At 43.5% G+C, this 27,654-nt stretch overlaps 4 protein-coding genes and 1 pseudogene across 5 annotated transcripts in view; 3 read left to right on the top strand and 2 right to left on the bottom strand.

Moving 5' to 3' along the window:
• Positions 1–1,674, bottom strand: part of LOC106571204 (serine/threonine-protein phosphatase 2A 56 kDa regulatory subunit alpha isoform) — an 88,029-nt gene extending 86,355 nt beyond the window's left edge. The window contains exon 1 of the mRNA XM_014143986.2: positions 508–1,674. Coding sequence (XP_013999461.1) covers positions 508–652 — 145 coding nt within the window. The 5' untranslated portion in view covers positions 653–1,674. The remainder of the gene's footprint in view (positions 1–507) is intronic.
• A 165-nt stretch (positions 1,675–1,839) lies between these two features.
• On the bottom strand, positions 1,840–11,939 carry dtl (denticleless E3 ubiquitin protein ligase homolog (Drosophila)). Of its 2 annotated transcripts, none has more exons than XM_014143985.2 (15): positions 11,660–11,939; positions 11,044–11,148; positions 10,843–10,935; positions 10,522–10,583; positions 10,289–10,409; positions 9,853–9,918; positions 9,386–9,492; positions 9,205–9,278; positions 8,862–8,965; positions 8,530–8,634; positions 5,006–5,118; positions 4,775–4,864; positions 4,274–4,412; positions 3,294–3,984; positions 1,840–3,127 (listed from the first exon to the last, which is right to left on the bottom strand). In XM_014143985.2, the coding sequence occupies exons 1-14, from the start codon at positions 11,709–11,711 to the stop codon at positions 3,314–3,316; spliced, it is 1,902 nt and encodes a 633-aa protein (XP_013999460.2). In that variant the 5' UTR covers positions 11,712–11,939; the 3' UTR covers positions 1,840–3,127; positions 3,294–3,313. The 2 variants fall into 2 exon arrangements, with proteins under 2 accessions (XP_013999460.2, XP_013999459.2); XM_014143984.2 differs by having other exon boundaries at positions 3,332–3,984; positions 11,660–11,938.
• Positions 11,940–15,422: 3,483 nt separating this feature from the next.
• LOC123723821 (putative GPI-anchored protein pfl2) lies at positions 15,423–16,573 on the top strand. Its single transcript, XM_045696064.1, has 2 exons — positions 15,423–15,555; positions 16,164–16,573. The coding sequence occupies exon 2, from the start codon at positions 16,217–16,219 to the stop codon at positions 16,571–16,573; it is 357 nt and encodes a 118-aa protein (XP_045552020.1). The 5' UTR covers positions 15,423–15,555; positions 16,164–16,216.
• A 129-nt stretch (positions 16,574–16,702) lies between these two features.
• LOC106571229 (integrator complex subunit 7-like) lies at positions 16,703–22,737 on the top strand (annotated as a pseudogene).
• Positions 22,738–25,828: 3,091 nt separating this feature from the next.
• Positions 25,829–27,654, top strand: part of lpgat1 (lysophosphatidylglycerol acyltransferase 1) — a 93,921-nt gene continuing 92,095 nt past the window's right edge. Inside the window, exon 1 of the mRNA XM_014143983.2 lies at positions 25,829–26,355. The gene's annotated coding sequence lies outside the window, so the exon portion shown is untranslated. The remainder of the gene's footprint in view (positions 26,356–27,654) is intronic.

Below are 27,654 nucleotides of genomic sequence, written 5' to 3'. Positions count from 1 at the left end.
GTCTTGTACAGGAAAATAACCAACAACTATCCAGGTGCGTCGTGACTAGTAGTACTGTACAAAATATATAGCTGTCAAAAGAGCAATTACCATGCATAACAACGGTGCTATTTCTGAGTGGAGAAATTGACAGGCAGTGATGGAGATTTCACACCAGCTAAAACGTAGGCTGTGCACAATATACACAAAAGTATCAGCAATTAGATCAATTCTCATTCTCTCGATGTAGCCTACTTTGCCAGGATTGCACTTCAGTCCTCCTTGTGAGCATACATCACAGCTGGGTGCCAAAGAACAGAGGCTGAAAATGCAACTGTCATTAGCTACCCGTTTCATTGACCAACATTTTTATCTCTGTACAGATCGTCTGACTGTACAGATTGGTAGAATATAGTCAATGTCCGACTACGTCAGGTATTGATCACGTTTGCTAGAGTAAACGTGAAGTGTCAACACCCTCACCCTTTCACTTGAGACTATTTCAGGCAGCATTTTTTATTTTCTTACCTTTGAGCTGCGGCAAGGGTGAAAGCTCGGTAAAAGTTTGAGTTCGGAACTGGGACGACCCTTGAGATTTCTTCTGTTTCTGGGCCTTCCTCATTGATTTTCGCGTGAACCCGTCCACTTTCTCAGACGCAGAGATAGCCGACATTTTGAAGCATCAACTGTATCGTAAAAATATTTTTGGACATGTGCACCAACGACAGATTTAGGGTTTCCACAAGTGGGCTATGTCTCCCAGCCCAGGAGCATCAAAATCTTCTGCAACTTCAAATAATGGCGTAAACAGCAAACTTTTAAAAACACCTTATGCTTGTTTGATCCACTGAAGTTTGTTAGTTAATCAGTTTCCACGTAAAGCCCGCATTTTCGTCCCGCTTGTTGAGTCCAGCGAGCTGTTTTGAAAACTAGCTAGCGTTAGCTAACGCTACGCGTATCAACAAGCCAGCCAACTCATGACAGATTTATGAGAAAACGTATCTAGGTTAACGTTAGCTAATAGACTGACAGCAGAAACACTGCCTAAATAAATTGCTGGGTATATTTAACTTGTAATTTCTGCAATATAGCAACCTGTTGCTATAATTGTCATTTTTATAGCTAACCAGCTAACGTTAGCTACTTCAGAGAGAACACTTATGCTAACTAGCATAAAACTAGCTGTCAGTGCTAGCTTTTTAAATGACAGACAAAAAATGCTAATGCTAGACAGCTGGCTGCTTGGCTAACGTTAGCTACCTAGCTAGCTGCTTCGTTAAAACGTACCGTTACCTAGATAATATGAACGTTTACAATTTAAAGCGAACTGTCATGATGAAATTCATACTATTTTCCACAAGAAAAATAAATATTGTATTCCGTGTCTTCTAGCAGCAGTTGGCTTTGTCAAAATGAAAAACAGTCTGGACGAATGAAGTCTGGCAACCACGAACTACTCAGTAACGTTCGTATATCGGAAGAACCACGGCGCCAATGGAGTCATGTTCAGCACTTTCCCGTATCCATTTAGTCGGAAATATCGAGTTGCGCTGAACACACCGATAATCACTTTTTACTGGTGCTCGGACGTCAATAATAACTTTTTCGATTTATTAGATAACACAATTCCATGTAAAAAGCCGCCACACTGCAAACTCGGTGCAACCATTAACAGCTTTATGAGTACATCGTTGTCGGGTTGCATTGCGTGACAAAAGCGTACGTCTTTGACAGACAACTGCAGTGGCCAACCAAAATGTTGAAACAGGCATGCTCGTACCTTTTTTTTTTTAACCAATTGAATTCGACTAAGACCGGGCTCTAAACCATGTGACAATATGCACAGAAAACAAATAGCAGTAAATTGGCAACTGGAAACTTTTATAAATAGGCAGGATACTGTGTCCATATAAACACAAATTGTTAATATTGTCATTTCAGGCAAGTGATTCTTTTGAAGCCAGGCACAGGTTGCAATTACATCAGTTACTATATTTATCCATCAGGAGGATACACTAACATCCAATTAATGTCACCTATATTTGCAGCAGAGATCCAACAGTGTGGTGTGACGTTAAAAAGACTGTTTAACCCCACAATCATGTGATCCTCTGAATGTAAGCGCCCAGCACTAGTAGCATGCTAACCTTTGCACATGTGATCACATGCAGAGAGCAGAAGAAAATGTTCTCATGGAGGCACTAGCTCAGACATCCATGTTTCAGACAGACATAAAAGAATGTTGCAGGTTGACAGGACTACAACCTATCATGCATTCTTAGTCTCCTTTCAGTAAAAATTCTCATTGTGTATGTGAAGACAGGATTAACACAGTGCAAACACATGTCAAGTTACAACAACAGAAGTGGAAAGTATACTGGAAAAACAGGTTGGAGACCAGTGTCAGCAACCTTTGAACAGCATTGCATGGGCTGTGAACTGTTATAATGTAGTACTAACAACACTAACTCACCCAAAGTTTGGTTTTAATGTACTTTTCTAAGTATTGTCATGTCTAGGGACTTGCTTTCTGCATTATCATCTAAATATTTTGTAGGGAAATCTGACATTAGACTTTACTAATGGTCATTTTAGTCTCATGCCCTTTGTGAATACTCATGACTTAAAGTGTGATATGGTAGTGACACAGCTAATTATTCAGAATGGGGAACCAAGACTGGAATTCATACTTGTGCAGACATAAATGGTGTAGGGTGAAGTTGCCCCTAGATGCATTTAATGGTTAAGGTTAGGATTGGTGGAGGGGAAGCGGATCATTGTAGACAAAGTTTACGTACAAAATAAAGACGTGAGAACAGGAATCTCTTGTAAGTTTGTCTTCTATGTTGAGTGGACAACTCATTGTAAGGATCCTCAAAAATGGGTGCAATATTGGGTATATTAAGGTTAAGAATCAACCCTCATATATTTAAAAAGATTTCTCTATGTTGAACAGTGATCCAAATTAAAATACATATATAGGAAATATATATATTTTTTGTTACAAATATAAATAATGTCTCTCTGAATCAGCACTGAGAACCATTTCATTCCAAGCTGATCACTCCCGAGTCCTTCGCTGGAACTAGGAAGATATTTTCTTAATGGATTTCGGTGAGCGCATTGCCCAGGAGGGAGAGGACATTGCCTGGGAGAAGGAAGGAACAGGAGAAAGGTAAATGATAACGGTTTCCTGGTTATACAGTAAGAGACATCAATGTTTTTTCTACATTGGGAACACCATGTGTTATCATATGAAAAACACGTCCAAGAGATAGCGCAAATCCTGTTAAGAACATCAGTAGACTTCATACATTTCTGGTCAACTTGTAACTTAGGATCTTGTGTATACCGGTGAGGTCGGTATCCTGCCATCTTGCCTCTTGGGGGCACTGGTGCTTCTGGGAGTGCTGCTGGGTTTTCCCACACCTTTCCTCAGCTTCTGGCTCATTGCTGACAACCAGTCTGCCCCTTCTGGAGAGCTGTTCTCCTTATCTGCCTGTGTGGCTGGGACAGGCCTCTGGTCCTCCACCTGGAGGTCTGCTTTTCCCCAGGCCTCGCTCCTCTCTGTGCCCGCATGAGGTGGCTCCTGGTTAGGGCAGCACACTGCTGCTGGTCCCCGGCTCCTCTTGGCTGCGGGGTAGAGCCCTGTGATGCAGTCACAGTCCCCCGCCGCCCCACTGTCACCATTCTCCAGCCGGCGCTCGGCCGTCCTCTCCGAGGAAAGGGTAAGGAGGGGACAGGGGCTACGCACCTTGCGGAGAGGAGGGGTGATCTGTTCTCCGGGAGGCCGGGCAAACCAGTTCCTGATGGAGGGCGTTTTCTGACATATGAGGGTGGCCCTGGCGCCATGGGCCTGAAGGGGGGAGGCGGCGGTGGTGTTGGAGGCGAGAGGCAGGTCTGCTCCTCTGGGGGCGCAGGCAGCAGGCTGGGGGGAGGCCAGGGCCCCCAGACGCCTTGGCCGGGGACTCTTGGCTGGGGTGCACTCCGCCTGGTTCAAAGGCACTGAGAGAGAAACAGAGTTTTAGTTTCAATCAAGAGTTCAGCTTGTTCAAGAATCATTGGAGATAGTCATCTTTGTTATGGTTGGCAATATACAGGCTATACAGACTAGTAAACGCATTTGAGGATGGTAACCACCGTAATGGATATGGAATTTTAGATACTGCCAATCCTCATCAGGCCATTTTAGTAAAGAAGAACCATGTACTATCCAATTCTTTAATTGACTGGAATGTAAAACATTTAATGGACCCCCTCTCTACTGATAGATAGCAGCAGTAGTGGTACTCACTTGGACTGGGCATGGTGGTGGCAGGTTTAGGACATGCCCAGCCCACCAGATTGTCCTTTCCGACAGAAGACTTTGCTCTATCCGTACCCCGGTCCAGACGCCAGATCCGTACGGTGTCGTCATCAGAGCAGGAAGCGATCTGCCAAGACAGAACATGAGATTACACAGGGCCCCAACCTGCACTTCTCCTGGCCTGGTTAAACCAGACTGAATGATGCACTCATCATTGTTTCAATGGTGAACACAGCTTTTAGTCTGGTCTACCCAGGCTACCAAGCTGCACCTCCACCTCCAGACCACTTCAACTACCACAATTCTGTTTTATGGCAAAATAATAATATTTAGAATGAGCAGATCAAACTGAAAACATTTTCTCCAGGGACAGAACGGATATAAAGGCAGCTTAAAGGGTATCTTTCCTGGCCGCTGCAGGATGAGTGTTCTCAAACTCATCTGAAATCACACTGGCTATGTGAACACAGACCAAACCTGAGATCTCACCTTTGTGAAATCTGTGGGGCACCATGCTATGGAGGTCACTTGCTGGCGGTGGCCCTGAAGCATCATGGGAGGCTGTTTTGGGTCGGCGATCTGAAATCGGAATATAAGTTGGTAAGACACTAATAAATGCATGGATAGAATAGTCAAAGCATGTTGATTTGTCAGCCATCGTCTATCAGTCTGCTTTTCAAAGGTTTTCACTGGATTGGTCAAATAAAAATGGCAGCTCACCTTCCAAATGTACGCATGATGGTCACTTGAGCCACTAGCCAGGAACTGGTTGTCGGGGCTAACAGTGGACTTCACGTCAAACGAGGAGTTGAGGTGACCACCGAAGACTGCCACTGCAACAGAAAGACATGTATGAACATCAGGAATAACATGCACAGCACTAGACATTGAAACCACCAGAACAACATTTCAGTTGTTCAGAGTATACAGTGCGAGTACACAAAGTGGTCAACAAATGGGATCCTGAAGAGGCTCTCCATATATTACTTCTTGATTGGTTCAAGATACTGGTCACATGGTAGGTCAAAGCCCCCTGGGCTACATTCTTGGCTAATTCCTGAGGAATAGTGGTTGCAAACAATACCAGGGCCGCATTTGGTATTTATTAGGATTCCTATTAGCTGTTGCAAAAGCAGCAGCTACTCTTCCTGGGGTCCACACAAAACATGACATAATACAGAACATTAATAGACAAGAACAGCTCAAGGACAGAACTACATATCAATACATACACACAAACGATCAGTTCATTAAGCACCAAAGGGGAATTGAGTGAAACAGGGAGGGACTACCTGGACTTGTCCAATACGAACTGCTAATTTTCTCTTTCCATTGCAACCTGAATTGTTTTCTGTTGCATGTCCCAATGAACACAACCCAGACTTTGATGACTCATTAACAACACAAACACTGAGGTATTTCTCATCTTTCTGTCAGACAGTCTCTTGTACACGGAGGTACCCACTAGAGGTCAACCGATTATGATATTTTTTTTCACCGCCGATACCGATTATTGGAGGCCCCAAAAAGGCCGATACTGATTAATCGGACGATTGTTTTACTTTTTATTTATTTATTTGTAATAATGACAATTACAACAATACTGAATGAACACTTTTTTTTAACTTAATATAATACATCAATAAAATCAATTTAGCCTCAAATAAATAATGAAACATGTTCAATTTGGTTTAAATAATGCAAAAACAAAGTGTTGGAGAAGAAAGTAAAAGCGCATTATGTGCCATGTAAGAAAGCTAACGTTTAAGTTCCTTGCTCAGAACATATGAAAGCTGGTGGTTCCTTTTAACATGAGTCTTCAATATTCCCAGGTAAGAAGTTTTAGGTTGTAGTTATTATAGGACTATTTCTCTCTATACCATTTGTATTTCATGTACCTTTGACTATTGGATGTTCTTATAGGCACTTTAGTATTGCCAGTGTAACAGTATAGCTTCCGTCCCTCTCCTCGCTCCTACCTGGGCTCGAACCAGGAACACATCGACAACAGCCACCCTCGAAGCAGCGTTACCCATGCAGAGCAAGGGAAACAACTACTCCAAGTCTCAGAGCGAGTGACGTTTGAAACGCTATTAGCGCGCACCCAGCTAACTAGCTAGCCATTTCACATGGGTTACACAAGCCTCGTCTTGGGATTTGACAGGCTTGAAGTCATAAACAGCGCAATGCATTGCGAAGGGCTGCTGGCAAAACGCACGAAAGTGCTATTTTGAATGAATGCTTACGAGCCTGCTGCTGCCTACCACTGCTCAGTCAGACTGCTCTATCAAATCATAGACTTAATTATAACATAATAACACACAGAAACACGAGCCTTAGGTCATTAATATGGTCGAATCCGGAAACTATCATCTCGAAAACAAAACGTTATTCCTGTTACATTGCACAACCCTCAATGTTATGTCATAATTACTTAAAATTCTGGCAAATTAGTTCCCAATGAGCCAGGCGGCCCAAACTGTTGCATATACCCTAACTCTGCATGCAAAGAACAGAAGAGAAGTGACACAATTTCACCTGGTTAATATTGCCTGCTAACCTGGATTTCTTTTAGCTAAATATGCAGGTTTAAAAATATATACTTGTGTATTGATTTTAAGAAAGGCATTGATGCTTATGGTTAGCGCGTATTTTAAAAATTGGTTAAATATATATTATTTTAAAAGGCATTGTGTTTATGGTTGGAGCAACGTGTACCTAAGTGATTATATGCAACGCAGGACAGGCTAGATAAACTAGTAATATCATCAACCATGTGTAGTTAACTAGTGATTATGATTGATTGATTGTTTTTTATAAGATAAGTTTAATGCTAGCTAGCAACTTACTTTAGCTTCTTACTGCATTCGCGTAACCTCGTGGAGTGCAATGTAAAGCAGGTGGTTAGAGCGTTGGACTAGTTAACCGTAAGGTTGCAAAATTGAATCCCTGAGCTGACAAGGTAAAAATCTGTCATTCTGCCCCTGAACAAGGCAGTTAACCCAACGTTCCTAGGCCATCATTGAAAATAAGAATGTGTTAACTGACTTGCCTAGTTAAATAAATGTGTAAAAAAAAAGTCATAATAATATTTTTTTTTTTTTAAATAGGCCAAATCGGCGGCCAAAAATACCGATTTCCGAGTGTTATGAAAACTTGAAATCAGCCCTAATTAAATCGGCCATTCCGATTAATCGGTCGACCTCTAGTACCCACTCAGCCATTCAACAACCTCTGGGCTATTGTAAAGACGATTTATTATGATACGTGTCAGGCACGTGAATGACAGAAGCCAAATTCATGATGTGGCTGTACAACAGGGGTCATGCTGTACAACAGGGGTCTCCAACAGGTCGATGGTGAGCTACCAGTTGCTCACAGCCCACCTATGAGCAGCTCACCAAACAATTCTGAAAGTACATGCAATTTTCAGGTGTTCCACCGCAAACTGTCATAAATAAATCTCACAAGTATCAGACACCATTAGCTCCCAGCTAATATCTAATCAACGCAACATTGACATTATTTCACACCTAGTTAGTCAATATTTGTTTAAAAAGCCAAACTTAACACAATAATTAATTTCCAGTAGTATTGTCCCTGTCTGTCTGCGTGGTGCGCGCATTTGTCTTGCACTCCATGCGTAGCCAGCCAGTGGATGTGACAACCATCTTGTGGGTTGACAGAAATACTATCCCCAAAATCTTCTCAATTAAAATGTTAACTGAAAAGTAGGCTTATCTGGCAGAAGTATATCATGAATAAGTAAGTATATCATTATCTATTATTTTCTAACTTTGCCATGAAATGAGCAGACAGAACCATCGCTAGACCGGCACAGACAGCACATTCCTCACTTGCTAAATGTGCAATTAAAACAGCCACATCCGGAATAAAAGGGGAATTACACACAACATTTTGAAAAGGTTGGCAACCCCATGCTGTACAACTAGCTATTTAAGCAAATTAATCTTCCCAAAGTATGGCATTTTTGCCAAACTGACAGACAGCTTCCCATACATCAAATCGCCTCAACTGAACAGAAGTAGTGTGCAGCCCCATCTGGTGGTAAACAGTGGTACTGGCAGATTGAAATGTAGTGGCGTGCTGGAGCTGAATGTGAATGGGTGGTAACTAACTTGCTTTAAAACAAAGTGATGGGCTGAATGCAGACATGCTTCTGATGGATGTAGCCATAGAAACAGGATGACACAGAATGAGCTTTGTATGGAGCATTTGTTTACCTGGAGTGGTTTCCAGCCCGCCGACATTGAACATGTAGATGTTGTTGTCAGTGCAGTTGGAGAACAGGTTGGAGCCAGTGGAGTCCAACACCAGCCCTGAGTAACCTGTCACACAGACAACACAGGCCAGGTTATACACTAGGCCCTATTTGAATACTTGTAAAACATTTCCTTCATTCCTTGAAGTAATCACCAATCTGATACTGTTGGCTAGGTGAAGGTAGGGGTTCCAGACACCAAATAGCTTTCACAAATCCAGTGAGGTCTGACGTAGGGAAGATGCAATTTTGAAGAACTCAAATTGGGCCATCGCCATGTTTGAGAAAACCCACCTAGCTTCTGTGTGCTAGTCCCTGGGTATGGGTACGCCTGGAGGGGGGTGGGGTCATGGTGGTACACTGTGTAGTTTTTCCGGAGGTCCCACATCTTGATTATCCTGTTTAGGAGGATAAATACATCACAATTCAAGTCAGAATCATTCTGCGTGATGCAGGCGTCACATACATCCTTACGAAAGTAATCTGGTCATGTTCAGTATGCACAAAACGCAAGGAAACAGGGTGGTACCATCTGAATTTGTCTAATAAGAAATGCTTGCTTTAGTTTCCCGTTGTAAAACATTATGTTACGGTGTGTCTCAATGAATATGGTCCTCTGTTATTAGATTATTCTTACCCATCAACGGCACCTGAGGAGATGAGTGTGTGTTCATCCTGGAACAGAACCACTGTGACACTCTGCTGGGAGTCCTACAAGAGAGATGGAGACAAATCAGTTATCCCAGTCCCCTATTCAACATTAAAAACAACGCTGACACCGAGTCAGTTGTTAAGGGTATTAGGGTATTACCACTCACCACAGAGGGGTCCATGCCGGGGCGTTTCTTCTTCGTCTTAGAGGGTGTGTTTCTGTCCATTTTATTGTGAGCTCCACTGATCTGCTTTACCTGCCTATAGAAGCCATCTGAGGGAAAAACAAACTCCATTACTCACCGAATGGGATGCCAACAAACTGTGGGATGCGATGACTGTACCGGTGCACAGATTTTTTTGTAACTGATCATTTGGACAGGTGTACGCCTCTTTTCAAATTTCAGAAAGGGGACATTTGGCCAACTTGCAAAGAGAGGGGAGTGAACCTACCGGCCTGCTATCGCTCCACGTTATAGTATATTATAGTATAACACGTGTCCCAGCAGAACTTAATCGAGCATCTGATGCAATAACCCAAGATTTTAGTTCCGGGTTTAAAGATTACTCACTGAAAAAGTCAAACATCATTTACACTAAAAAAAAGCGTAATCACTTTTATATCTGGCCTTACCTTTTTTGCTGTACCTTGTGTCCCAGACCATAATATTCCCATCTCGGCCCCCAGTACAGAACACAGCTGTGGGAGAAGAGAGAAGCCAGAGTGGAGGGTTACCATGGCTACTCATGAAGAAGTGTCCGGACACAAACAACTAAGTGTGTATTTGGCCTAAAAAGCACGGGGTCTCCTGGGGTAAAACAGAAACTCTGCAGCAGTCGTTTAAGAAGAGCTTTGTTTTCAGTAGCTGAGCTGTGAAGCTGGTCAGTGATGATGCCTACAACTAATCAAATAACAAATATTTGTGGCATGGCTATACACATGTACAGTCTGAAAGACCATACACTCGATGGAGCAAGCAGTGTCTCTGTATTCAGGAAGAATGTCTACAATGTATCGGGCGCTGCCCCTCTGGGACAATAAAGTTATATTGAATTGATTAGAAATGTACCTTTCTCCTGCCGTGTGAATGCAACAGACTTGAGGCTGCACTGGTGCCCCTTGAAGCTACCAAGGAGCTCCCCTGATGTCACATCCCACAGCTTGGCCATCTGATCACCTGACGCGGTCACCTGATGGTGAAAATACAAACATAATTTGATCATGTGTCCTATAAAATGTCTATTAAAAAAAATACTAGTCTGATCACTGTGTGTGAAACAACCAGGAAAAACTTCTACTCACCAAGCTAGCCTCCCCTGGCACCCAAGCAAGGTCACAGATAGCATTACCATGTGCCAACCATTCTATGGAATAGAATACATTAAGTTTGTACCTCAATTGGCCTCTGATGATATTTCATGGTCCAACAACAAGACAAAATAGACTGGTGATTCAGACAGCTGCGGTGACTATTGGCTAGTCACACAACTAGTGGTGTGCCTCACAACCTTCCTAGGAGGTCTGCATCATATGGGCGCATCATGATCATACCATCTGTTGTCTGAGCCGAATAAACAAGGTACTCTGTTGGTGGTGTGATTCTGTCACTCAGGTATAACATACCTTTCAGAAGTGGACTCTGTCGGTTCTCTGTGTTGTACAGCCTCAGGACTCCCGTCTCACTGGCCACAGCAAGGACGCCCTGCAGTCCCGGGGCTGAAATCGACAGGAAAATAAGCAGTAAAAATTAAATAAATAACGAAATCAGGACAGTGATTAATGGTTGTCGCCCTCAAAGACAGAGTACAATATTTATTGTATTACCTGTAGAGAAGGCGACCCCCACATTCCCGTATGTGATGTGTTCATCATGACGGGCACACTGGTAGCCGTCCAGCAGAGAGGACAAATTGTATTTTGGGCTGAGGTCTGTTGTGAAATAAACAAATAGCCACTCAGGAACATGCAGTGCAATACTGTATGGAGAGCCACCCTAAACCCTGTCCGGTCTGGGTAGGTCCTTGGCTTATGCACGCTAGCCATTAGTTATAGAGCTAGCTACCAGTACTTCCGTAAGGTTGCAACAATTATAGAGCTAGCTACCAGTACTTCCGTAAGGTTGCAACAATTAACAAAACACATATATTCAATGAAAATATGCCATCGAGTATAAGATAGTAACATGATCAGGATATTATTATTTTTTTATGAACGAGTCGACAGGAAAATAAGCAGTAAAAAATAAATAAATAACGAAATTTGAGACTGAGAAGACTGAGTAGATAGATCTAGCTATAGTCGACACACAATGGCCAGCCTAGCAGCCAATAACGCTGAAGTGGACACAGCTGAGCCAGCTAGCTTACTTAGGCTAACTAACGTTAATACGAGTCAAACCAGACGGAATACTGTCTGGATCCTTATAAATTGACATTCTTACCATTACACCTTCGTTTACAGACTCCTCTGTCAACAATGGAGCGAAAAAGCATTTCTGTTACTAAGCCGAAGCTAGACGATTCTTCTAATATTTTCAGATGAATTTCTGTACGGTGGTCATCAGTTCGTGGCTCCCCTTTCGCGTGAACTGAAGTAACATATATATATATAAAAAATGTTTTTATTTTTTTTTACTTTTAATATATATAACACGAATCCCCCGCTAAACCTACATTACACTCGCTGATTGGTTGGAAATCTGATACTTCCTGTATTACCTCACTTTCTCCCTTTGTGCGGAATGAAACATGCTAAATTCAGTGGCTAAATTGACACTGTTGAAGAGAATATAAAGTTATTTCACGTGAAGTCTAAAATATAAGCAATGTCGCTTTTAACGGCACCAAATTCTTGTCAGAGGCTGGTTATGGGGAACAAGAATTTGATACAAATTCAGTTTACATGGAGTTGGACAAAGGTGTGTACAGTTAACCAGTCATCAAGCAACTAGCTTGCTAAGCTAGCTACTACAATTAAAATGACAAGGTAGCTTGTTAGCTATTCGTCACAGTGATGAGCAAACTAAAACTACCTAGCTACATTGACATTGCCCAGTTAGACTGCTTAGATTATCTAAATGTTTGACTGTCATAAACTGGGACATGCTTAACACCCCAGCCATCCTACAATCCAAGCTTGATGCCCTCAATCTCACACAAATTATTAATGAACCCACCAGGTACAACCCCAAAACCGCAAACACTGGCACCCTCATAGATATCATCCTAACCAACGTGCCCTCTAAATACACCTCTGCTGTTTTCAACCAAGATCTCAGCGATCACTGCCTCATTGCCTGCACCCGTAATGGGTCAGCGGTCAAACCACCTCCACTCATCACTGTCAAACGCTCCCTGAAACATTTCAACGAGCAAGCCTTTCTAATCGCCCTGGTATCCTGGAAGGATATTGACCTCATCCCGTCAGTAGAGGATGCCTGGTTATTTTTTTTAAATGCCTTCCTCACCATCTTAAATAAGCATGCCCCTTTCAAGAAATTTAGAACCAGGAACAGATATAGCCCTTGGTTCTCCCCAGACCTGACTGCCCTTAACCAACACAAAAATATCCTGTGGCGTTCTGCATTAGCATCGAACTGCCCCCGCGATATGCAACTTTCAGGGAAGTTAGAAACCAATACACACAGGCAGTTAGAAACGCCAAGGCTAGCTTTTTCAAACAGAAATTTGCTTCCTGCAACTCAAACTCTAAAAAGTTCTGGGACACTGTAAAGTCCATGGAGAATAAGAACACCTCCTCCCAACTGCCCACTGCACTGAGGATAGGAAACTCTGTCACCACCGATAAGCCCACTATAATTGAGAATTTCAATAAGCATTTTTCTACGGCTGGCCATGCTTTCCACCTAACTACCCCTACTGCATTCAACAGCACTGCACCCCCCAGAGCTACTCGCCCAAGCCTCCCCATTTCACCTCCCAAATCCATTCAGCTGATGTTCTGAAAGAGCTGCAAAATCTGGACCCCTACAAATCAGCTGGGCTTGACAATCTGGACCCTTTCTTTCTAAAATTATCTGCCGAAATTATTGCAACCCCTATTACTAGCCTGTTCAACCTCTCTTTCGTGTCGTCTGAGATTCCCATAGATTGGAAAGCAGCTGCTGTCATCCCCCTCTTCAAAGGAGGTGACACTCTTGACCCAAATTGCTACAGACCTATATCCATCCTACCCTGCCTTTCTAAGGTCTTCGAAAGCCAAGTCAACAAACAGATTACCGACCATTTCGAATCCCACCGCACCCTCTCCGCTATGCAATCTGGTTTCAGAGCTGGTCATGGGTGCACCTCAGCCACGCTCAAGGTCCTAAACGACATCGTAACCGCCATCGATAAGAAACAATACTGTGCTGCCGTATTCATTGACCTGGCCAAAGCTTTTGACTCTGTTAATCACCACATCCTCATCGGCAGACTCAGTAGCCTTGGTTTCTCAAACGATTGCGTCGCCTGGTTCACCAACTACTTCTCTGATAGAGTTCAGTGTGTCAAATCGGAGGGCCTGCTGTCCGGACCTCTGGCAGTCTCTATGGGGGTACCACAGGGTTCAATTCTTGGGCCAACTTCTGACTTCTGATCAACTTCTGACTTAGAATTTGTGGACAACTACAAATACCTAGGTGTCTGGTTAGACTGTAAACTCTCCTTCCAGACTCACATCAATCATCTCCAATCCAAAGTTAAATCTAGAATTGGCTTCCTATTTCGCAACAAAGCATCCTTCACTCATGCTGCCAAACATACCCTCGTAAAACTAACCATCCTACCAATCCTCGACTTCGGCGATGTCATTTACAAAATAGCCTCCAATATCCTACTCAACAAGCTGGATGCAGTCTATCACAGTGCCATCCGTTTTGTCACCAAAGCCCCATATACTACCCACCACTGCGACCTGTACGCTCTCGTTGGCTGGCCTTCGCTTCATAATCGTCGCCAAACACATTGGCTCCAGGTCATCTACAAGACCCTGCTAGGTAAAGTCCCCCCTTATCTCCGCTCACTGGTCACCATAGCAGCACCCACCTGTAGCACGCGCTCCAGCAGGTATATCTCTCTGGTCACCCCTAAAGCCAACTCCTCCTTTGGTCGTCTCTCCTTCCAGTTCTCTGCTGCCAATGACTGGAACGAACTACAAAAATCTCTGAAACTGGAAACACTTATCTCCCTTACTAGCTTTAAGCACCAGCTATCAGAGCAGCTCCCAGATCACTGCACCTGTACATAGCCCATCTATAATTTAGCCCAAACTACTACCTCTTCCCCTACTGTATTTATTTATTTTCAAACCACTTGAGCCACAGACTCCAAATAAGTGTCATGATGTTGGAAAAATTGCGCATAACATTGCACAGGTCTTATTTTCACGATTTGGACATTAATTCGCTTTCCAAAGCTAATAAGCATGTTTAAATGTGAGCAGCATTTTGTATTCCTCGTTGAATTAGTTAGGAAGCGTAAACAAAGTACAAACTTTTTTTTACATTCGAATTTCAATAGCTCCTTGGTCATGTGACCTACTGACCTCAACCAAGGTTCAGAATGTCCACTGACTACCCTTCTATATTGCACACCCTTTGGTTTGTCAATTTTCATCTCACACGTTTTTACATGAATTTTTCATACTTTCTAATTTCAATAGCTCCTTGGTCATGTGACCTGGCCTACTGACCTCAAACAAGGTTCAGAATGTACACTCAGTGGGCCTACACATTGCACACCCTTTAGTTTGTCAATTTTCATCTCACAAGATTTTACATACATTTTTCAAACTTTCTAATTTGTGACCTTTGTGATATTTGTGATATTTCAGTTTTTTTAAATATATATTTGCAAAAATTCATAGAAACATGTTTTTGCTTTGTCATTATGGGTTATTGTGTGTAGATTGATGAGGGGGAAAAAACAATTTAATCAATTTTAGAATAAGGCTGTAACATAATAAAATATGGAGAAAGTCAAGGGGTCTGAATACTTTCCAAATGCATCGTACCTACAACTATTTCAAGAGCAATGCAAGGCTAGATCATCAGTGCATGAAAAAATTTGAAACCTCACTGATTCCAAAAGATAATGGGATACATACACCATACACCTTTTTTTTTTTAAAGACTCAATCATCTCCGCTTACATGATTTCTGAATCTCTGTGTGTTTCGTCCTGTTTTTGATTTATTAAGGATGCTTGGCAGTTTGGCCACTTTCATCCCTAAATGGAAGAATGCCAATCATAGCGTTCACCAAAGTCTAGACTCACACGACAACGTTGAAGTAGAGGCGGACATCTTTGTATCGGCCTACGTATCTGCGCAGTCAAAGTAAGTGGTTTGAGAAGTTTCAGTCTGGTAGCTGTGTTGTCTGGCTGATCTGTCATGATTTGAACTCAGCCAACTTCCTTGCAAACTGTTCACACAGTTGTTTTGGTTCTATGCCCCATCCAGGAAAGAGGAATAATTATGTATTGAACTTGTTAGTTTCTCTGTACCTTTCAATCTGCAGAGACTTTGCAGCTGGGATTTGCAACAAAATCACTTAAATGATTCAAGGTAACATAATGTTCTCAGTATCATGTGAACATCTTGTGCAGAATCACGTTACATTCTGAGGAATTAGGGTTTAGTTATATACAAGCAACTGAACAAGCACATTTTCAAGGATTCTTCATTGTCTCTTTAACTGTTGTCCCTTAGGTGTTGTTGTAGAGAAGAAAAGGCCATGCAATTTTATTTTTAGATGAAGCATCCAGGGTCGTGGTTCATTAAGCCACACTGTAGCAAAACATTTTGCAATGGGAACAAAGACAGACAAATGCAAGTGTTTGTTATTGGACAAGTTCAGATAGTGCCTCCTGGTTTCTGAGCCTTTTCTTCCATGTGATCTCCCATTGGCCTGTGCTATGTTTCACTATGCTCTTGTTCCTCCACAGCTCTGGATGCCCCGGTGGACCTGAAACTGAAGCTAATCCCTATTCTGCAGCACATGCACCACAATGCCGGCCTGGCCTCCAGCGGCCTGGCCTCCAGCGGCCTGGTCTCTAGCGGCCTGGCCTCTAGCGGCCTGGCCTCTAGCGGCCTGGCTTCCAGCAGCCTGGCCTCTAGCAGCCTGGCCTCTAGCAGCCTGGCCTCCAGCAGCCTGGCCTCCAGCAGCCTGGCCTCTAGCAGCCTGGCCTCCAGCAGCCGGGAGGTGCTTCAGCAGCTGGTCACCTCCTACCCCTTGGTCATTGTCACCCTGCACACCTTCACCCAGCTGGCTGCCTCCTCGCTCATCGACATCCCCAAACGGGTAGCTATAGCAACGGACACTAGGGGGAAACTATGGTGCGTGGCTGATGTGTAAACAGGTATTACATTTTCAAATTGGTTAAAATTAGGTTAATGTTAGTTTGTGTAAAGGGTTTGGTTTAGTTAAAGTTAGCGTTAAGCTCAGGCTCCATTTTAGATTTTGGCTAGTCGGCCTGTCAATGGGATGCTGGTAAGAAAAGTCCTCATAGTCTCTCCCCTGGACACTAATGGATATTAGAATCCCATTGGTACGCAACCCAGACAGTTTTTGGCAGCTGGATGCTATTTGGCATGACACCCACCACCGCAGCAGACAGAGTACATCTCATTCGAAACAGACAGACAAACAGATGTCCAAGTACAGAATTTGAGTGACAACTCACTTGTTTATTATATGCACCTGAAGTCCCAAGACAGCATAGCTTAGCAAAAGTGGAGAACATACTGTGGCACCCACCCAGGCTAGAAAATCTTAACTCCTTTCCTTAAGTTTCTGTGAGATCAGTAGGAGGCTTTGAATAATGTTTAATTTATAGTCTGTTCTCTCTGTCTATCTGAAGTTACAGCTGCTTCTCCAGTACATGAAGGATGACCCTAGGAATGCAGTGAAGAGACTGGCCATCCAGGACTTGAAGCTCCTTGCTAAAATGCCACCTATCTGTGGAACAGAGAAAACACTCAGGTGGGGTCTTGTCCCACACATACCTGCAAATTCTCTACTCCATAATCCAACAGCGAGTGGTGACTTATCTTTCATGGGTTATTATGAGGATAATCCATGTTTTCATAATACTGTGTTAATTTATTTTCCTTGAAATGCATTACCTTGCTTACATAGCTATTCTGAAACTGACTTTCATGTAAATCTTATTTTAAAAAACGATTTACTACATATTCAACAACAGTTGTTTTCCCTTCAAAGTTTAACAACGCTCCACTTGAAGCCCGTATTCAAAAAGCATCTCAGAGTAGGAGTTATTACCTAACAAAACTGATCCTTTACTAGCACACCTACATTTACATTTTTACATTTACGTCATTTAGCAGACACTCTTATCCAGAGCGACTTACAAATTGGTGCATTCACCTTATGATATCCAGTGGAACAACCACTTTATATCTTTTTTTGGGGGGAGGGGGGGGCTTGTTCCACCATTGGGGTGCCAGAGCAGCGAACAGTTTTGACTGGGCTGAGCGGGAACTGTGCTTCCGCAGAGGTAGGGGGGCCAGCAGGCCAGAGGTGGATGAACGCAGTGCCCTTGTTTGTGACTCTTTGTGATTACCAGCCCTGCTGTTTGGGGCTCTGTGACATTCAGTCAATTACTTAAGTTGGGTTCAAAACTTTCCAAAACATTCCTCCTTTCTGTTCCTCAGGTGATGCTTCCACCCCTCCTCGGCTCACTGACCTGGTTAAGCTAGCGCAGGAATGCTGTTACCACAGCAACCTGGCCTTCTCTGCCCAGGGAGTCACTGTGCCCGCCAACATAGCTATTTCCTATCCAGAGAAAGGTGTGTGTGTATAGGGTACCACTTAGTAGGAGGAGATGTCCTCTCACTCATCTTTAATTAGCTACCTGACCATCACAGGTCTTCACACTTCACAACCATCCAAAAATCGGGTCTACCTAAGAAAAACTTCCAGTAGTGGACTAATTCATGTTAAAATGGGTTTGGTGCACTCCAAGGTCTTCACAGGCCTTCACAGATACCAGTACAGTATTAGTAACAGTCATCCATTTAATTAACTGCAGTGTTTTGTTCTTTGCCAAGAAAATGTATTTTTTTTGTAATGGTTGTTGCTGCCTGGCCTGTGTTATTTAGGGATGAAAGTGGTATCTATATTAACGTTATTGTCCTGCTTTCCCTCCCCAGACATGATGCAGCTGGAGCAGGACACAGTGATGGGGTGGAGTCTCTGCTGGTGCTCTGCAGTCAGGACGACAGCCCCAGAGCTCAGGCCACGCTCAAGGTGTATATCACCCTGGTCCAAGTGTCTATACAGTACTCGTGCAGTGAGGGGAAAAGATGCTTGGCCTCCTTGGTAGTCGTGGAAAGTGCCATGGAAACTGTAGTTTATTAGCTATTAGTTTATCAATAGTTTACTAAAAAATCTGTAATAAACAGTTATAACACATTTGTTGTAATTGTGTACTTTTTACTCTCTCCCTCTCTCACTCCCCAGATGGCTCTCACCTCATTGGTCCAGCTGCTGAAGAGTCGCCCCCACCTCAGCCAATCGGCTGTGGAGTTCCTGCTGTGCCAGCTGCACTCGGCCCGCGACCAATCACGTGCTGATGTGCCACGCCCTGGCGGCCATCGCCACCCAGCTGCCCGTGCTGGGATAGGGCATGCTGGGGGATCTGGTGAACCTCTACCGGGTGGCCATTCACTTGTTCACCGACAAGCTGCAGATGCTCCTGGTGAGAGATACACAAAGCCCTAATACTAACTGTTATTGCCCTAAGTGGACAAGTAAAAGTGGAGTGAATTGAATTAGAAAAAATTGCTCATTGGGCAACTTCTGCACGTTTTGTTGTCTGAGTGAGGGAAATGATGTAAATGAAGACGACTTGATATATTTTAATAGATGAGATGTTGAGGATTATAATAAATACTGCTTTGATGTCATACAAGCAAGCCAAACACCTGTGAGTCCAAATATGCACTTCACATTTCCATATCATAAAACTCATGTAATATACAGTGTCAACGTTTATGATCACTATCTTGATGTAGGGTTACAAGATGACATACTGTCATACCCTGGGTTCATCTGAATAGAATGAGCCTATATTTGATGTACAGTTACCAGATGACATGGTGTCATACCCTGAGTTGTTCTGAATAGAATGAGCCTAAGTTTGTCTAGTGTGAAGAAAATTAGCGGCGGCACACACACGTGAATGTACTTATGACTCCTTTCTATGCGCACCAAAATTCCGGTCTGTTTCCCTGAATTGTATTTTTAAAGCCTAACACTGTAATATTGTATTTTATAACTTAGCTAGTCATGTTGGCAATATAAAAAGCTTTCAAATAATGCCTACCTGACCTAGATTACGATTTTATAATGGACCGTTTTTTTATTTGTAAACAACAACAGTAATTGTGTGATGGCGGGGATGCAGGGTTGTGTTCCAAACAAAACAACTACACGTGTGCTTGCTCTAGTTCCTCAACGACACAGCGAGGAGAGCTCAAAAAAGCACCTTATAGTTGAAGACTCTTCTGTGAGTTATAAAAGTGTATTGAAATTGCTTAGGAACTATGCACACTTTGGAGGTGTGTGTCCACTTGGAGACACCAGTTAGTCCTCTCACTCAAACCCTTGTCATTTTTGTTGTCTTATGTTGCGCCTACCCCACATTTTCCTGGAACATTCTTCACATGTTACTGAATGTATCCAGAGTATTTTTGTTATCAACAAATGCGGCAAAAAAGAACTGTAAATGCAAAATCAACAGTACTCTTTGGATTCAGTCTTGTCAAGTGAACTGTTGTGTCCTCACCTTTTGGTCTAATCATTTCCCCATCCCCAATCTGTTCCCCTTTCAATTGCTGCCATGGTTATGCATTTGTATATTTCTTCTGAAAGAAACATTTCAATTAAGGCAAATTCCCACGAGTGTAAAGGGTTAATAGGAAGCTAAGGAGTGAGCACTGATTTGTTCTCATATGTCATAATGGTCTCTGATAAATTCTATTAAAGTTGTTTCCAAAGCTGTTCTCCAATCATGAATCCCACCTACTAGATACTAACATCTGGCATGCGTCACCTCTCCCTAGGTCTCCCTGGTGACTGTGGTGTTTGTGGCTAGCCAGTCGTCCCTGTTGGCGGAGGTGAAGACGGTGATCAAGCAGCAGCTGGAGAACGTGGCCATCGGTTGGATGACGAACTGCATCACCAGGCAGGCCTCGCGCATGGTGAGTTTCTAGTCTGCGGGAAGTCAAGACTCATTAAATCTGGAACATTTACAGGAATGTTAATTATTGTCCCTGTCAAATTAACCTAATATAGTGATGTCAAGGAGGCTCTTGTAGTCCTCTCTCGGTGAAGTAAGTAAAGTAAAGAGGAAAGACTAGACCTATACTGTATTTATAGATAAGATCTTTGTTGCCCTCATTTAGGGTGGAATCCTAAATGTGCATGCTTAACTTGACCCTCGCATAAATTATGCATTGACGTCATTGGCAGACTTCCGTGAAAAACTCAAGTTACAATGCGCAGATCTCCAGTTAGTATTCAAGCCTGAGTCATTAGTCGCTGATGCCTTAGATATCAGTGTAGCAGCATTTCCACCCTACTGTCCTGATGTGTCTGTTCTGTCCTGTCTGGCCCTCTCTGTTTTCCGTAGGGTTGCCATGAGTTCTCCAGTAAGCTGTACCAGAGCCTGCAGACGCATGTGGCCTTGGAGCATTTCTTCTTCTGGCTCAACGGTCTGAAGGAGTTCTCCCAGGCCGTGCTGTGTCTTAGCGGCCTGGAGGACGGAGACTACAGCGAAGCTATGGCGGCCATCGCCGAGGCCCTGCGCTCTTACCAGAAAGGCATCGCCTCCCTGACGGTCAGTGACTGGCCACCTGCTTATAGTCAGTGTGCAGTCATTGGATGTGATGCGGTCATATCTCTGCTTAATGTTCTACTGTCCTTCCAGAGGTTCTTCATCCAGAAACTCCAGTCAACCAGTATTAAGGGAACAAACTAAAGCAATGGAAATACTATTGGGAATACACTACTGTAGCTCAGTTCTTGCTTTAGGGGCCGTTTGATGCATTGGTATTTGGTACGCTGTAAAATGTATGTATCATATATGCAATAACCTTTTATAAGTGGTATTTTGCATCTAAATTATTTATTGAAATTGATCCAGACTTATTGTACATTTTTTGCTTTTCCAGCTTGCTCTCTACCCATCTCCTCTGGACCCCGACCGAGCCAATCCTGGTGCAGAACAACCAACAGCTGCCTCTGACGGTGGAGGGCGTGGTACAGCATGGCTCCACCCCCGGATTGTTCCTCAAGATTCAGTCTGTCTGCCTCAACGTCAGCTCCGCTCTCCAGACCAAGACTGGTGGGCTGGAATACAAGGTGACTCTGCAGCTATCCCAACCCCCTGCCCTAGTAATGATTATTGCAGTGGTTATAAACAGTACACACTAATGGGCTGATGTTATAAGTTGTTGAGGCTGTACTCCTATACTGTTACAATGTCTCTAGCTACTCTGGTTTTAGAACTTTTATCTTAATTTAAAGAAAAAATAGTACAACTCCCAATGGTTCAGCTTCATTAATACAACAATGCCAACGTATGTAACCGCCAGCATATTTAATTTCCTGTTAGATTCCACTGGTCAGCAAGACCAATGAAATTGAGCAGCAGGTGGAGCCCCAAAACGACTACTTCAGCACCCAGTTCCTGCTCATCTTTTCCATCCTGGGCAGCCACACGGTTAACATGGAGGCCTCCGTGGTGGACGAGAGCTGCATGGAGTGGAAGACAGGGCCCAAAACCACTGTGTCGGTCATGTCCCTGGAGGACCTTTACTCCCAGCAGCTCTGCCACCACCAACAGCAGCAGCAGGCACAGCAGGCTAGGCCCAAGCTGGCCCCAGCCCCCCCAGAGGAGTAGTGTACATGCCCGATTCCAGTGATACCCTAGTAAAACCCCTCTAACCCATTGCCTTGTCCCAAAGGTCTTGGTTTGTTACCTTCCCTTTCCTTCTCTGAAATGACTGGACTGAAGGAATAGAGGCAACGGCTTGGTGAGCTTTCACCTACTCATCATTGCTTTCACTTATCCATTTCTTTTAGGTTAGTGGTCACAGAATGGAGGAAGGGAGACAAAGCTATGGAACGTTATAGTTCAGTCCTCCAGGAGGTTGCTTGTCTGGCAGAATTTCAGGTGACTGTTTACTAATATTCTATACCTTTTCAAATTATTAAAGACCACATTTTACTGAAGCTCCACAATGTGAGTCTTTGTGCGAGTGTGGTTTAATTGTTGTCAGGTGGGGGCAGTAGGACAAATTCCCATTATATTATACGGATTGGCTGCGGATCCGAGTTGTCTGGAACCCTCTTCCCAGCAGCTAGAGCCGAAGCTTCTGCGCATGTGCGCGACTCTCTACAAAATGCAGTCTCTGCTCTGCTTGTTCGGCTGCCCAGAGAACAGGCTAATCAGGCGTATTTGTGGTGAATGGTGCATATTTAATAAAGTTAGATCGAAGCTAAATCAGTGTCTGCAAGATCACAATAATAATATTCTACATAACTTAATATATCTCTGTGCCTTTATTAGCTTTCAATAAAAGACTTGTATAGTGAAAAGTGGAAATACACTGCTAAAAAAAATAAAGGGAACACTTAAACAACACAATGTAACTCCAAGTTAATCACACTTCTGTGAAATCAAACTGTCCACTTAGGAAGCAACACTGATTGACAATAAATTTCACATGCTGTTGTGCAAATGCAATAGACAACAGGTGGAAATTATAGGCAATAAGCAAGACACCCTCAATAAAGGAGTGGTTCTGCAGGTGGAGACCACAGACCACTTCTCAGTTCCTATGCTTCCTGGCTGATGTTTTGGTCACTTTTGAATGCTGGCGGTGCTTTCACTCTAGTGGTAGCATGAGACGGAGTCTACAACCCACACAAGTGGCTCAGGTAGTGCAGCTCATCCAGGATGGCACATCAATGCGAGCTGTGGCAAGAAGGTTTGCTGTGTCTGTCAGCGTAGTGTCCAGAGCATGGAGACGCTACCAGGAGACAGGCCAGTACATCAGGAGACGTGGAGGAGGCCGTAGGAGGGCAACAACCCAGCAGCAGGACCGCTACCTCCGCCTTTGTGCAAGGAGGAGCACTGCCAGAACCCTGCAAAATGACCTCCAGCAGGCCACAAATGTGCATGTGTCTGCTCAAACGGTCAGAAACAGACTCCATGAGGGTGGTATGAGGGCCCGACGTCCACAGGTGGGGGTTGTGCTTACAGCCCAACACCGTGCAGGACGTTTGGCATTTGCCAGAGAACACCAAGATTGGCAAATTCGCCATTGGCACCCTGTGCTCTTCACAGATGAAAGCAGGTTCACACTGAGCACATGTGACAGACGTGACAGAGTCTGGATACGCCGTGGAGAACGTTCTGCTGCCTGCAACATCCTCCAGCATGACCGGTTTGGCGGTGGGTCAGTCATGGTGTGGTGTGGCATTTCTTTGGGGGGCCGCACATCCCTCCATGTGCTCGCCAGAGGTAGCCTGACTGCCATTAGGTACCGAGATGAGATCCTCAGACCCCTTGTGAGACCATATGCTAGTGCGGTTGGCCCTGGGTTCCTCCTAATGCAAGACAATGCTAGACCTCATGTGGCTGGAGTGTGTCAGCAGTTCCTGCAAGAGGAAGGCATTGATGCTATGGACTGGCCCGCCCGTTCCCCAGACCTGAATCCAATTGAGCACATCTGGGACATCATGTCTCGCTCCATCCACCAACGCCACGTTGCACCACAAACTGTCCAGGAGTTGGCGGATGCTTTAGTCCAGGTCTGGGAGGAGATCCCTCAGGAGACCATCCGCCACCTCATCAGGAGCATGCCCAGGCATTGTAGGGAGGTCATACAGGCACGTGGAGGCCACACACACTACTGAGCCTCATTTTGACTTGTTTTAAGGACATTACATCAAAGTTGGATCAGCCTGTAGTGTGGTTTTCCACTTTAATTTTGAGTGTGACTCCAAATCCAGACCTCCATGGGTTGATAAATTGGATTTCCATTGATTATTTTTGTGTGATTTTGTTGTCAGCACATTCAACTATGTAAAGAAAAAAGTATTTAATAAGATTATTTCATTCATTCAGATCTAGGATGTGTTATTTTAGTGTTCCCTTTATTTTTTTTAGCAGTGTATAAATGTTCAGCAAAGCTACTTACTCCATCTGTAGTTTAGTGAAGAGAATGCAGCATTTAGCCATTAAATTAAATTCTCAATGGGCAGGGCCGCCTCCACATAAGGTGCCCTTGACTGCCAGTGAAAGTATTCTAAACCATTTCCACATTCCATACCTTTACTCTGCACTGTTCTAAACAAGACCAGCAGGGGGCGGTCAGTGACTTGGAGAATAAATGACTACAGCGGCAAAAAAATTATTGAATGGTAATAATGATATTTGGAACAAGTATGGATGGACTACAGTCTCTTGATCAATTTGACTTGTATGCAACTCTCTGCCCATTCTGTTATTGTTACATGTCCTTCAGAAATTTATGTTTTTTCAGTTAGGTACAGTTCATTTTATTCCACAATAGCTTCAGTGATGGGCTGATGTACTGATGCTATTTTTTTTATATATTTTTTAAAGTTTTACTGTTCATCTCTGGCTCAAAATCATTTGGTGGTCGGTGGGGACAGTCGGCACTTGCTCAAATCCAAGTTTTTGGTCAGCGTCATCGTCATAGGGAAGATCTCAATTGCATATTCCTCGCGTCCTCTCTCTCCTCGTCTCCTTCTCAAAACCCATTGGAGGAGAAAGTCAGAGGGCAGGGAGATAATCCCATAACACAGATTCTCACAGCAGTATGTAGGAGGATGAGTCCTAGATGTGTGCAGGAGGGCATGAGACGAAGGAATGTGTCGTTTCGGTGGAGAAAGTTGTGGGAGTGCCCATGGGGCTGGAGATCAGAGGTGTCCGGTGAAAGGCAGGTTGAGGTTGTTGTGTCAGAGTAACAGAAAGTGTTGTATGCTGAAGCAATGAAGAGGGAGGTAGAGGAAGATGGGTGCAGGGTGAGGGATCCTGAGATGATTTCTGTGAGTAGGCAGAGACTAATAGAGAGTGACGGGAAGAATATGTGCTTCAGTAAGGTAGGTTTCTTGGCATTCATAGCTATGGTTGTCAATTGCACGGCAGAAATGGATCGAAAGTCACAGAAAATAGACGTTATGGTGGCAGCGGCAAATACTTGGGATTGAGAGGTTTTACTGCAGTACAGTTGCATGGGGTGTTGATTGGTATTGTTCTGTCCTCCCAGACCTTTGGTCTGGAGAAGGATTAGAGGGGATAAATAGTGTAATGGGGTGTTTCTTTGTTAGTTTTTTTGTTATATAAATATTGTTTAATTTTAAAAGGCTAATAGTTGGCAGTGTAAGTTTTCCCTTTCCCCAATTGTATTGTACCTTAACACAAATAAATGTGTATATAGACCGTGAATGGCCTCACACTCCAGTACAGTAGGTGGCAGGGGGGTGCAGTTTAAATTGGATGCAATCCGCCAACATAATCCCGAAGAAGAAGAACGACAGAGATTCTCCTCTGGTGGCCGCTGCAGTGCATAAATAGCTAGATATAATCGAACGGATTTTACAAGCTGGAGGAGCAGAGAGCGGAATCTATTCAACATCACCCGATGTACAAACTGAAACGCGGCCGCCTTTGCATTAAAACAATAAAGGCGTGTTATATGGCTCTTTCATCAAGGGATTGTTGCATTTGGATTAAAAGAGACGCAAGGGCTGAAGCTGATGCCTGGCTATCCTGCTTGCTATCTACTAACGTTAGCTAGCTAACTGATGTTGCATCGATGGAATTATTCTAGTGCCATTGATTGAGAACAACCCTGCAACGCTAAAGAAGACGTTACAGTACATGGAAAGCGTCTAGCTAACCCTGACCGGAGTCTGAACGGCACATAGACAGGATGATGTATTACTCAACGTTGAATGATCTAACATGTTAACTAAATACATGTGACTTGGTATTCATCCATTTTAAGCCAGCTATCTCTAACCTTAGCTGGCTGGTTTTATCGTCCGGCATTTGGACGGAGTGATAGTAAGATTGGGTGAGTAGGATGATAAGAACATTTATGTTTAGCTGACAAACCTCCGACCGTGATTTGATTTACTAGCTAACGTTAACTAGTAAGACATGATTGGCACGGAATTTGTACAAAATGTACTTAAAACCAATTGAAATGGCATAGCATGTTGTGAGTAGCGGCGGCGTTGGCTTATTAGTTAGCTAGCCAGGTAACATTAGCCGTAACGCGGTTATCCATGCGGCGTTGTAAAAACCGTTGTACCTATAACTAGTTACTTACATAAACTACTGGTCTAACGTTACTAGCTGGCTAACTAGTTTTTGTGGATAGGTTTGCCGCTTGGTTCAGTCAGAGTACCTGGGCTAAAATTAGCTAGCCAACTGGTTGACTTTCTTTCCTGGGTCAAGATTCCAACACAAAGTTAGCTATCGTTAATGTAATTACTAATGGCTTTATTATTATTATTATTATTATGAATGTTATTTATATCTCAATAGCTAACTAGCTAGTTATGGGAACCACTGGACGCAGAAAACGGTGTATGTTCATTCATTCAATGCATAGACCTCCACTTTTGGCTGGTCTCCTATGAGTTGGACTAGTGATGTGATTTGAACCCGGCGGTATTCGTCCTGAGTCCTGCACAATGATATTGACATTAACTATGTAACGTAGAATCTTGTGTAGCTATTAAACCGATTGCTGGTACATGGATACAGAAGGTAGTGCGTACGGCCCAGTACATCACTGGGGCCAAGCTTCCTGTCATCCAGGACCTCTATACCAGGTGGTGTCAGAGGAAGGCCCTAAACATTGTCAGTCTCCAGCCACCCTAGTCATAGACTGGTCTATCTGCTACCGCACGGCAAGCGGTACCGGAGCGCCAAGTCTAGGTCCAAGATGCTTCTAAACAGCTTCTACCCCCAAGCCATAACACTACTGAACAGCTAATCAAATGGCTACCCGGATTATTTGCATTGACCCACCCTGTATACAGCATTTTTCCCCCAGTGTATTTTAGTGAATACTTTCTTAGCACTTATTTATTTTTCTTAACTGAATTGTTGTTCCAGGGCTTGTAAGTAATAATTTCACTCTAAGGTCTACACCTGTTTAAAATGTGATAATGAGCCTAGTCTCTAGAAAGACTGCTTCCATTTTCAGGTGTCTAAACGTCACTTTTACCTAGCTTGTAGTCTATGCTCTCCAATTTAGAACGACCAAACAATATTTGAAGCCAACTACATGTATTAGCTAGCTTAGTGTGATAGTCTTAGCTAGCCATGTTTACTTGTCAATGTCAAGTTTTTACACACATTT

The sequence above is a fragment of the Salmo salar genome, chromosome ssa15 (assembly GCF_905237065.1).
Source record: "Salmo salar chromosome ssa15, Ssal_v3.1, whole genome shotgun sequence".
Taxonomy (NCBI): Eukaryota; Metazoa; Chordata; class Actinopteri; order Salmoniformes; family Salmonidae; genus Salmo; species Salmo salar.
This window is presented reverse-complemented; position numbering and strand designations above follow the sequence as displayed.

What these genes read in the sequence shown, in the direction of transcription:
- dtl (XM_014143984.2), bottom strand. Translation starts at nt 11,711, where the DNA reads ATGCTTTTTCGCTCCATTGTTGACAGAGGAGTCTGTAAACGAAGGTGT. An exon ending in CACAAGGTACAGCAAAAAAG is followed by an intron (nt 9,493 to 9,852) that starts GTAAGGCCAGAT and finishes TTTTTCCCTCAG; the next exon opens with ATGGCTTCTATAGGCAGGTA. An exon ending in GCCCCACAGATTTCACAAAG is followed by an intron (nt 4,413 to 4,774) that starts GTGAGATCTCAG and finishes CTGTCTTGGCAG; the next exon opens with ATCGCTTCCTGCTCTGATGA.
- LOC123723821 (XM_045696064.1), top strand. Translation starts at nt 16,217, where the DNA reads ATGCACCACAATGCCGGCCTGGCCTCCAGCGGCCTGGCCTCCAGCGGC.